Below are 12,597 nucleotides of genomic sequence, written 5' to 3'. Positions count from 1 at the left end.
CAAAAAAAAAAAAAAATTAAAAAAATGGCTGAAGCCTATACCGTGGCCCTATAATTAAAAAAAAAAAAAAGTTTGCCCAAATTCATTATTTTTGAAAATGTGTTTGCCAGATTCTTTATTTTTGAGAATGTGTTTGCCCAGATTCAAGCGTTGCCCAAATTCAAGGCTTGAATCTGGGCAAACATAATTTTTTTTTTTTTTTAGACTAGTAGGAGTATACTTAGGTAGAGAAAATCAAAGAAATCAAAGAATGAAATACCCACATACAAAATTGTTGAAAAATAATAAAGATTTGAGGATCGGCAGAAAAAATCAAAGAATGAAATTGAAAATTTGAAAAATAAAAAGACCCACTAGGAAATCATGGATGAACAATGGCCAAAGATTTATGATTTTCCCTTTCAAAATCACAAAAAAAACACAAACCCTAACACAACACAAACACAAATATTTCAAATTTATAATTTTCCCATTTAAAATCACAAACACAAACACAAATTCAGATTTATGATTTTCCCATTCAAAATCACAAACACAAACACAAACACAAAAATTTCAAATTTATGATTTTCCCTTTCAAAATCACAAACACAAACACTAACAACTCACATGATTGAGACGAAGAAGAAGAAGAAGAAGAAGAAGAAGAAGATAGAGAACGAGGTGGTGGAGACACATTGAGGAAGCGAGGTGGCTGGAGGTACAAGTGATGGCCGGCGGTGAAGGTCTTCAGGCTAATCAGGCCAGCGGTGAAGATTGGAGGTTAGGGGTGAGTGAGAGGGAGTGACTGAGTGAGAGTGGGAGAGGAGAAATAAAGTAACGACTGAGTGAGTGAAATGGGAATATGGGGTAAGGGGTTTTTTTTTTTTTTTTAAAAAAACTTATATCTATATATGGGGGTATTTTAGTATTTTTAACTTATATATATATATATATAAACGAGTTGAGTTTGGGTCCAAGTTCGGGCCGGGTTTTTGCAAAAACCCGAACCTGACCCGGACCTGCTTTGGGTTTTTTAAAAAAAAAAAAAAAACCCATACTCGACCCTATAATTTATCTAGCCGGGTAAAATCCGAACCATTAGGGTCGGGCCGGGCCAGGTCAGGTATCTGTGGGTTGGATATAAATTGCCATCCCTATAGAAGACAATAATAATTGTGGGTAGAAATTATTGTTGGCAAAAAAAGAAGAAAAGGATGCCTGTGTTTAGCCAGTTTTATAATTTATTTACTTAAATTAGAGATAAAAAGTAACTTCAACAAATAAGCTATATCAGAAACTGGTCAAATGCTTCTTATCTTATATCTTTCAATATAGCTTCTTGTCCTAACTTGCCTCCATGAAGTTAACATTTCTATCAAACCACATGTTAAAGATTTGAACCTTTATTCTTTTAGTGAAACAATATTGAAAGAATAGGTGACTTTAACTAGTATTAATGAATGCCAAATTTCAGATAAATCGCAGCTTCAGAGTGCCGAATCGATTATCTTGCCTTAATTGTATAAAATCCCCTTCCCTGCAAAGTGCTTTATGAATGGGTTTGCTTGCTACCCCTCAATTCAACATTACTCATTAAAAAGGTACAATTTTTTTATTAAAAAAAAAAAAATGAAGAAAAGATTCATTATCAGTGTATTTCCCTAATGGTTTAGCACAATTAAGTCAGACACAAACTAATAGATTCAAATCTTACTTCCAACCATTTCATATTTTTGGTGCGATGGTTACTTCACAAATACAAGTGTTTGTGGGGTATAGGGGGCAAAGGTTGAGGTTCAAGTCTTTGGTAGAGAACTTCAAACACATATATACTTAGATTAGACTAGAGTAAAATTTCTATCTTTGTATTCCAAAAATATAAAAATAAAAAATAAAAATTTACTTCCAAAAAAAGAGAAAAAGAAAAAGAAAAAAAAAGAAAGAAAAAGAAATCCGTGTATCATAATTTGGGCTATTGAATATTGATTACTTTGATAGCCAAATAACATTGCAAATGCTCTTTAATAGGCATCAATGATACCAAAAACTAGATATTGCAGAAAAGAAATTGACAAATCTAAACACGATGAGCACAAAATAATTAACTAACATAATAAGCCACATTTCTTTAATTTCATTGGGTCAAAGCTCATCATTATTAGTCATGCAAAATTCCAAAACGTTATAAAGCCACATTTAATTTCTTTAATTTTATTGCATGTGCCAACCACAATGTGATAATAGACATTGAAATCATAATAAATGAACAATTTAAATATTAATGGCTTCACATACTCAAGTTAGACATACGCACAAAAAGTACTCTCTCATCCTCCAGCCACAACAAAAAGTTTAAAACATTGTAACTTAATAACGTTTTTTTTTTTTTTTGAGAATCTTGTAACTTAATAACTTGATGTGTATACAAATTGATCATTTACAGTAAAAAATCTTGTAATTCAATTGGTACTTTTTTATGTTTATAATAGAGATGTCTAAGATTAAACAATCTCTTTGATCTCTTCCAACTATCAAAATATTTTAAAAGTGGTAAAATATTATTTTGGTCTCTAAACTTTATCAAAAATTTATTTTTTTTATCCCTAAACTTTAATAAATTTATTTTTCATCCCTAAATTATAGAAAAGTTCATTTTCATCTCTAAATTATTGAAAATGTTTCACTTTCATCCTTAAAGTTTTTAAAAATGATTTTTTTTTTTTTAATCCTTGAACTATTGAAAAAATGTTATTTTTTCATCTCTATTTTTGTCTCTAAATTATTGAAAAAAGAAAGCTATTTACAAATTTTGAAGTTTAAAAAAAAAAATTCTAAAATTTAGAAAACAAACTTTTGATAAAATTTATGGACTAAAATAATATTTTAACATTTTTAAAAAGTTAAGCACTTACAAAAAATAAAAACTGAAGAAGTCCCCTCACGCATAATATCCCACCATCTACTTTTTATTTTTTATTTTTTTTCTCTTCCATTTACGAACAGAGTTAATGACATAAAACCGTTACAAACAGAGTTAATGATAAAACCGTTAAGAATTAATGATAAAACCGTTACAAGCAGAGTCAAGTCAATTAGTCAACCGCTTATCTCCCTTGCATCAGTTGCATGCATGACGTCATATTTTTTTTTTACCTTCTTAGATTCTGGGGTTATTTTTTAAAATTAGTTTAAAATAAGGACAAAGTATAGTTACAAAATTAATTATAAAATTAGACTATAAATTCACTCAATATTTTTTTATTAGAGGTGAATTTTGACAAATCCACCATTAGATTGCATATTCTTGTTATATCCTTCATGTTTGCAAAATTTCAAGAAAATTAAAGATCAATAACTATATCATCAATAAATTTTTAAAATTTTAAATTGCAAGTTTTTGTAATTTAAAATTATGCATAAAACACAAGATTATAGATTATATAGTAAATGATATCCGATTGACACAAAAATTGACATGTGCATTAAGAGCGTAAAAAACATGTAATTCAACGGTTAGATTTTCAAAATATACAGTAATATTTATTTTATTAAGTGAGTTTGTAGTCTCAAGTTACAACTAATTTTGTAGCTAACTTTATCCTTAAAATAATGGTTAATTTGACATAGTTCTCAACTTCATACGAGTTAGGCTTCATTGGATAATTATTTCGGTAATTTATCATTAACAAGTCCAAATTTTTTTTTTTGGGAGAAAAAAAGGGGTAAGAAGAGGGAATATCTTGTGAGACAGTCTCGTAAAGCTTTTATCTTACATCACATGTATTTGTGCTACATGCTGTGGGAGGGTGATCTTACAAGACTATACTTCTCATTAGATATCCTCTCTAAGGAGGAGGTTGATTTTATTATTTGTAGCATCAAATCACAAATTTTAGTCTCACTACTATTAAATCCTTTTAAATAGTTGCAAATGAACATTAAGACAATCATGCAATCCCTTAAATTTTCTTTAGCTTATTATACTAATCATGTAATCTTCCAAAAAGTTATTAATTCATTTCTTTAGCTGTATTGCATGCTTTAATTTAACCAAAATGTGACAATAGATATTGAAGTCATAATTTGAGTTGTACACAAAATTTAACACTTATAAAAGAAGAACAGAGCGAGGCCTTAATCCTTTAACGCATATCTCTCATCAACCACGTACCAAATCCTCCCTCAAACCTCTCCTACATTTAGATCATCTTTTTTCTTTTACTTTTTCATATTATGTGTCCGTTTGAAAATAATTTATTTAATTGAAACTGAAAACTTTTTGTTGAAAGTATTGTAGATAAAGATAAACATTAGTTGAATAGTGTAGTGAGATTCATAAATAATACCAAAAAATATAGTGAAACTTATAAACAGTAACAAAAATAAGCTGAAATTGCAAATAAGTTGAAACTTTCAGCTTGTCTAAACGCACACTACATAAATACTGAATCATACATATCCAAATCTCAAGCAGCTTTATGCAAGAAATGAACGTTTTATTTTTTATTTTTAAACTATTATTCCAAAGATTTCATCATCCCAAAAAAAGGAAGAAAAAGAAAAAGTATGCCAAAAGTACGTAACGCACGTATTATTCAAGGATCAGGATCAACTCTTATGACTGCATGATAAGAAAAAAAAAAAAACTGCCACAAAGATAGTAAGCCAATATTTGTCTCCATTGCATGCATGTGTCAGGCTTTCACCGTCCAGTTTCTCAATTCTCATTGGTTCCACAATACGTTTCCAGTAGCACTTCAACCTCTTCCTTGATTTACATTCAATTCATCTTGAAGCTTTTCATAACCTTTGTTCTAGCAAATATTACGGCAGAAAAAGAAAAAGGATCGTCTCCTTTAATTACATTTCACTAGAGTTGAAAACAGTTCAGCCCGTTTGGATTGAAAGGGAGGAAGAAAGAGTAGAGGAGAGTAAAGTAAAGTTAGCTAAAAATAAGTTAACTTTGGACTAAATTTACTCTACTTTCCTTCCCTCCTCTCAATCCAAACATACTATTCATTTCATAAAACATATTAAATATTGTAAACAGACCATTCATTTCATAAAACATATTGAATATTGTAAATTTGCATATGTACAAAATTGTCGCTATGACAGCCTCTAAACGGTTAGATTTAGAAAATGAAATTTTATTAATGAACTAGACTTTCTCAATTGATATGCAATACAGTTGACATAATGCTTCACCCTAATAAAATGTTAATGCTTTGCACTAATAAATGCTAAGGCTATTAGCAAAAACTGGAAAATCTCATTGACCGACCAAAACCGGTTGAAAAAACCAACTTGGTTCGGTTTCCTAAGGGATTTGGTCAGTTCTGATTCTCTTTATAAAAAAATTTTGGTTTTGATTTCAATCCTAGTCTTGCAAAAAATAGCATCGAGTTGAATTGAAACCACTGACACCACCATTTTTGCCCTTTCGTTCAGGTTCTCTCTCTCTCATGTGAATTCTCTGTTTGGTAACCCGATTGACACCGACCAAATTGAATCCAACCAAATTAGTCCATCCACTTCACATTTCCAGTCAATTTTGGACCAAGGTTTTGACAAATCAACCAAACCGGTCCAGTTGTAGAACTTACTAAAAACCGGCTGAACTCCAAAATCACCCCTAATAAATGCAAGTTAATTAATACTATAAATAATTTATGAACTTTTGTCATTTTTTTTTATATTAAATGAATTGTCTTTAATATATGAAATTATGTCAAATTTTATGAAAAATTATTCAAAACTTTAGTTTTTTTTTTTGGTAAACGATACTCTAGTTTTAATGCTCCATTATATTGATTCTCAAAATTTTTTTTAAAAAAAAAAATTAAAAAAATGAATTCTCTGTTTGGTAACCCGATTGACACCGACCAAATTGAATCCAACCAAATTAGTCCATCCACTTCACATTTCCAGTCAATTTTGGACCAAGGTTTTGACAAATCAACCAAACCGGTCCAGTTGTAGAACTTACTAAAAACCGGCTGAACTCCAAAATCACCCCTAATAAATGCAAGTTAATTAATACTATAAATAATTTATGAACTTTTGTCATTTTTTTTTATATTAAATGAATTGTCTTTAATATATGAAATTATGTCAAATTTTATGAAAAATTATTCAAAACTCTAGTTTTTTTTTTTGGTAAACGATACTCTAGTTTTAATGCTCCATTATATTGATTCTCAAAATTTTTTTTAAAAAAAAAAATTAAAAAAAAAAAGTTCTATTATCTTATATGATTGATGACTTCTAACAAAAATTTAATTTGTGGAACTCATTATTACGTGAAAATGAAGGAGAATTGCTCCTACTTATTAAGTATTTTATTTTTATGTTAAATGACTCACATTTATTGGGGATAGACTAGCGAGTAACTGAACTCGCCCAATATCTATAATTTTCCTATATATACACAGCTATTGCATAAATTGCCATTCACATCTTCCCCTTTCTCCTCTCTTTTACAAATGGGCCACTTTCAACAGCTTGTTACTTTCATTGTGCTCCTTATGTTCTCCATTGTTTCCTGCAAACCTAATCTCCAATTAAACACCCACCAAACCTTCATTGTTCGAGTCCAAAACAACCTTAAACCTAAACGATACTCCAATCACAAAACATGGTATAAGTCTACCCTTAAAAGTCTCAGTTCCAGTATTAACTCTAGTAACTCCCAAACCCAACACAACCATGGCTTGCTCCATGTGTACAACACCGTCTTTCATGGTTTCTCAGCCAGATTCACACCTCAACAAGCTGAAGAACTCACAAATCGCCCTGAAATACTTTTGGTCCTCCCCGACCGGCTTCTCCAACTCCAAACCACACGTACACCTCAATTCATGGGACTTATTGGTACCAAAGACAAACATGGTATAATCAACGAGTCTGATTCAGGTTCCAACGTCATCATTGGAGTCCTCGACACTGGTATATGGCCCGAACATGTTAGCTTCAATGACCAAGACCTCGGACCCGTACCTTCTCACTGGAAAGGCAAATGTGATGGTGGTGACAACTTCCCTGAAAACCTTTGCAACAAAAAGTTAATTGGTGCACGCTACTACTTAACCGGGTCCTTAGAACAACAACAACAAGGCTCAGCCCGAGACACCGATGGCCATGGAACGCACACAACATCCACAATCGCAGGACGACATGTCCCTAATGCTTCCTTCCTCGGCTTTGCCCAAGGCATTGCAAATGGGGTTGCACCCAAATCAAGAATTGCAGTGTACAAGGTGTGTTCGGAAGATAGTTGTTCAGTTTCCGATATTCTTGCTGGGATCGACGCCGCTGTAGAAGATGGTGTTGACGTTATATCAATTTCCATAGGTGGCGACCCTGTGCCATACCATGAGGATGCGATTGCTATAGGCGCTTTCGGTGCTATAGAGAACGGAGTTTTATTTTCCGCTTCAGGTGGTAACAATGGTCCAACTGATTCCACCATATCAAACGTAGCACCTTGGATAACCACAGTGGGAGCAAGCACCATCGATAGGAGATTCCCTGCAGATCTAGTTCTTGGAGATGGTAGCGTCATTACTGGATCATCGCTCTACAAAGGCGATGGTTTATCGAAAGGGAAGTATCTACCGTTGATTTACGCGGGAAATACATCCAATTCCAAAATTGATAATGCTACTTGCTTGCCTGGTACGTTAAATAAGGATTTGGTAAGTGGCAAGATCGTGCTGTGTGATCGTGGTATCGGGCCACGTATTGAGAAAGCAGAGGTGGTGAGAGAAGCTGGTGGGGTCGGGTTAGTTCTTGCCAACGTGGAACCTATGGGAGAGGGCATAGTCGCGGATGCATTTTTAATTCCTGGACTGGCAATCACGCAATCAAAACGTACAACCGTGCTTCAGTACATAAAGTCCACTAAAAACCCAAAGGCCACCTTCATTTTCAAAGGGACCCAGTTGGGAGTAAAACCAGCACCCGTGGTTGCTTCTTTCTCTTCCCGTGGGCCCAATTCGATATCTCCATCAGTTTTAAAACCTGATATCATTGCGCCAGGTGTCAACATCTTAGCGGCTTGGCCTGACGGTGTACCTCCAACTGAAGTAGCAGCTGATAAGAGGCGAACGGAGTTTAACATAATCTCGGGTACGTCAATGTCTTGCCCACACGTGTCAGGCGTGGCGGCTTTGTTGAAAGGGGCCCACCCTGACTGGTCCCCAGCGATGATCAAATCAGCGTTGATGACAACGGCTTACGCGGACGATCATGATGGCAAGACTCTATTGGACGAGAAAGATAACAGCGTGTCCAGCGTCTTTGGTTTTGGCGCGGGACACGTGGATCCTAATAAAGCCGTTGATCCGGGCTTGGTTTATGATCTCACGGTGGATGATTATTTGAATTTTCTTTGTGCTTCCAATTTCAACACTGGGCAAATCGAAGTGATCTCGAGGAGGAAAGTGAGTTGCAGTGGGGTCCAACAAGTAAACATGTGGGACCTAAACTACCCATCAATATCAGTGTCTTTCGATACATCAGCACCGTCCAAATCAGAGGTTGTGGTTAATCGAACGGTTACATATGTTGGTGATGGTGATTCAATCTACACTGTAAATATCACTAATCCCAAAGGTGTTACCGTGGCCGTTGATCAAGAAAAGCTGATTTTCAAGAAGAAAGGTCAAAAGCAGAGCTATATGGTAAGAATTTTGTCTGAGAAAGTGGGGCTGCATCATAGGCTGTGTTTGTTTCGTGTAAATCGTTCTCCGGAAAATACATATTTTCCGAAAATGTTATTTTTCGAAAAAGGAAAATATTTTTAAAGTGTTTGGTTGAATTATGAAAATTGGTGTGGAAAATATATTTATGTGTTTGGATGTTTTTTAAAATGCTATTTTCCGGAAAATTTTTCGCATTATTACAAAAAATTTCATCATCGCATCCAATTCAACATCAATTTCCGGCAACAAATTCCAGCAACAACAACACCACAACAACAACAACAACAATAATAATCAGTTCATCCAAAAACGAACAACAACAACAATCAAATTATAAAAAAAAAAAAAATTGCACCCAAATCAAGAATTGCAGTGTACAAGGTGTGTTCGGAAGATAGTTGTTCAGTTTCCGATATTCTTGCTGGGATCGACGCCGCTGTAGAAGATGGTGTTGACGTTATATCAATTTCCATAGGTGGCGACCCTGTGCCATACCATGAGGATGCGATTGCTATAGGCGCTTTCGGTGCTATAGAGAACGGAGTTTTATTTTCCGCTTCAGGTGGTAACAATGGTCCAACTGATTCCACCATATCAAACGTAGCACCTTGGATAACCACAGTGGGAGCAAGCACCATCGATAGGAGATTCCCTGCAGATCTAGTTCTTGGAGATGGTAGCGTCATTACTGGATCATCGCTCTACAAAGGCGATGGTTTATCGAAAGGGAAGTATCTACCGTTGATTTACGCGGGAAATGCATCCAATTCCAAAATTGATAATGCTACTTGCTTGCCTGGTACGTTAAATAAGGATTTGGTAAGTGGCAAGATCGTGCTGTGTGATCGTGGTGACGGGCCACGTATTGAGAAAGCAGAAGTGGTGAGAGAAGCTGGTGGGGTCGGGTTAGTTCTTGCCAACGTGGAACCTTTGGGAGAGGGCTTAGTCGCGGATGCATTTTTAATCCCTGGACTGGCAATCACGCAATCAAAACGTACAACCGTGCTTCAGTACATGAAGTCCACTAAAAACCCAAAGGCCACCTTCATTTTCAAAGGGACCCAGTTGGGAGTAAAACCAGCACCCGTGGTTGCTTCTTTCTCTTCCCGTGGGCCCAATTCGATATCCCCATCAGTTTTAAAACCTGATATCATTGCGCCAGGTGTCAACATCTTAGCGGCTTGGCCTGACGGTGTACCTCCAACTGAAGTAGCAGCTGATAAGAGGCGAACGGAGTTTAACATAATCTCGGGCACGTCAATGTCTTGCCCACACGTGTCAGGCGTGGCGGCTTTGTTGAAAGGGGCCCACCCTGACTGGTCCCCAGCGATGATCAAATCAGCGTTGATGACAACGGCTTACGCGGACGATCATGATGGCAAGACTCTATTGGACGAGAAAGATAACAGCGTGTCCAGCGTCTTTGGTTTTGGCGCGGGACACGTGGATCCTAATAAAGCCGTTGATCCGGGCTTGGTTTATGATCTCACGGTGGATGATTATTTGAATTTTCTTTGTGCTTCCAATTTCAACACTGGGCAAATCGAAGTGATCTCGAGGAGGAAAGTGAGTTGCAGTGGGGTCCAACAAGTAAACATGTGGGACCTAAACTACCCATCAATATCAGTGTCTTTCGATACATCAGCACCGTCCAAATCAGAGGTTGTGGTTAATCGAACGGTTACATATGTTGGTGATGGTGATTCAAACTACACTGTAAATATCACTAATCCCAAAGGTGTTACCGTGGCCGTTGATCAAGAGAAGCTGGTTTTCAAGAAGAAAGGTCAAAAGCAGAGCTATATGGTAAGAATTTTGTCTGAGAAAGTGGGGCTGCATCATAATTACAGTGGGAGTGAATCTGGTTGTCTAGTGTGGACGGATGGGAAGCACCAAGTCACTTCTCCCATTGTAGTGACATGGTCGTAAATTCCGTTAACAAAAGAATTAAAATGGGATGTTGTAATAGTATATGATACATTGTCATATACTTTTAGCATGATCTAATGAAGTTTACTTTAAAATTATACAGAGCTAATTAATACAAACTATACAATGGTTATGTTACGGTGAAGTTTTTGAATTGATATAATTTGTTTGAAAAATCACAAAAATAGATGGATTATGATATAAGCTAATGAGTAAAAAAAGAAAACTATAATATTTTAAATTGGTTTTATTATCAAATTTGTCTAACATGGAATTGTATTCTCTAAATTTGACTGAAATTCTTTTCTTTTTTTAACTTTACTTTCGTTGATCTCACATTGAAAAATGAGTGTGAGTTAAAGAGGTTTAAAGTCTATGCTGTATATTTACGAGTTAGGTTATTTTGAATATACACCACTGTAAGTTTTTTTAAAAACATTCTCCCCTCTCCTCATGTGTGTGTGTGTGTGTGTGTGTGTTAAAAATATTTAATATTATCAAAAGAAAAAATAGTGGGTTAATCCCACATTGGAAAATGAGTGTGACTTAAAGATGTTTAAAGCATATGCCGTATATTCAAGAGTTAGGCCATTTTGGATAGAGAGATACTACGTCTACAACAATTTTACAATAAATCGCATGTGGTTAGTTGTTATTGGTTCAAATTTGAAACTAAGTAGACATATCATTTCTCTTTTGGATATACACTACTGTAAGTTTCTTTAAAAACCTTCTCCCCTCTCCCCTATGTGTGTTAAAAATATTTAATATTCTAAAAAAAAAAAGTTTCAAATTTTTATTCAATTAAGGCCTTTTGTCCAATTTTGTTAAAAATTTTCCATTAAAAAAAAATTATTTTCACATGAAAAAAAAAATCTATAAAATTATTTTATTAATTTTATAGATTTTTTTTTATGTAAGAATTTATTTTTATCAAAATATTTTTTTATTAGTTAATTGCATACTTAAGGGCAATTTTTTGATAAAATTGAACAAAAGACTTTAATTGAATAAATTTGAAATTTAGAAGACTCATTTGAACAAAAGTAAAGTTAGAGAAGTGATAAATTTCAACCAAATTTAGAGGGTACAATTTGCATTTTTGCCAACAAAAAAAAAAAGTTACCAAATTTGAAATAATTAATACCAATTATGATAGATCTTTGCTCATGGGGGCATGAGGGTAACAAATTCCACCCCGAATAGCAATTGGACATAAGACTTTGTTTATGTCCTGTCCTTGCAAATGAATCATGCCATAATAATAAGATTGGGGGACCCGAGGTGTCTCAAGAAGACCAAGTTTTCTTCCTTGGTACGATGCTCCCAAGTCCCAACTATAAGAAAGGGATCAAGGTGATTGAAAAATTAAGAGAGAAGGTGGCAGGGCTAGCTCTATGAATTTGAGGGCTCTAGATGAAAGCTTTAAATAGAGTCTTTTATTATATTTAATTATAAATTCATATATTTTTTCAATTAAAGTTTGTTTTTCTTACTTTTTGAGGGGCAAAATTACTAATTAAATTTTTGCATTCAAGTTCCGCTAATATTTCTTTTTCAATTGATAATATGGCTAATTCATTTAATCTTTCTTGTGACATAGTTGATCTTAAATAAGATTTTATTAATTTTAATTTTGAAAAACTTATTTCTGCGGAAGCAACTGTAACAGGTATAGTTAGTAATATTCTGAAAGCAATTCATGCATTTGGAAAAGATTCTAGCCTCTTTATATAATTTAGTATATTAATTGGAGAGTTTTCATTTATTTGCAAAACTTATTTTAAAACTTTTAGTTCTGAAAATAAATCTAAACCATCAATATTGAAATAAGTTTTGTAGGGTCTATTTTTGTGACCCAAACCTAAGAAGTATGGAATATGAACCCAACAAATCCAATACAATGAATTTGTAGAGAGTGGGTGAAAGAACTGGACTGTTTGAAAACTAAACAACAGTTAATTAAGGTTTAACAGATAAA

General features: G+C 34.2%; 2 protein-coding genes across 2 annotated transcripts; both read left to right on the top strand.

Annotated features, from left to right (window-relative positions):
• Nucleotides 1–6,452: 6,452 nt before the first annotated feature.
• LOC112031884 (subtilisin-like protease SBT1.5) lies at nucleotides 6,453–8,703 on the top strand (the record flags this gene model as incomplete). Its single annotated transcript, XM_024064593.2, is given in 1 exon segment — nucleotides 6,453–8,703. A coding segment is annotated over 1 exon segment (2,236 nt), but the record flags the coding sequence as incomplete, so codon positions are not given.
• Nucleotides 8,704–9,035: 332 nt separating this feature from the next.
• On the top strand, nucleotides 9,036–10,754 carry LOC136070311 (subtilisin-like protease SBT1.5; the record flags this gene model as incomplete). Its single annotated transcript, XM_065780102.1, has 1 exon — nucleotides 9,036–10,754. A coding segment is annotated over one exon (1,581 nt), but the record flags the coding sequence as incomplete, so codon positions are not given.
• Between the last annotated feature and the right edge of the window lie 1,843 nt (nucleotides 10,755–12,597).

Source organism: Quercus suber, unplaced genomic scaffold (assembly GCF_002906115.3).
Source record: "Quercus suber isolate HL8 unplaced genomic scaffold, Cork oak 2.0 scaffold_225, whole genome shotgun sequence".
NCBI classification, from domain to species: Eukaryota; Viridiplantae; Streptophyta; class Magnoliopsida; order Fagales; family Fagaceae; genus Quercus; species Quercus suber.
This window is presented reverse-complemented; position numbering and strand designations above follow the sequence as displayed.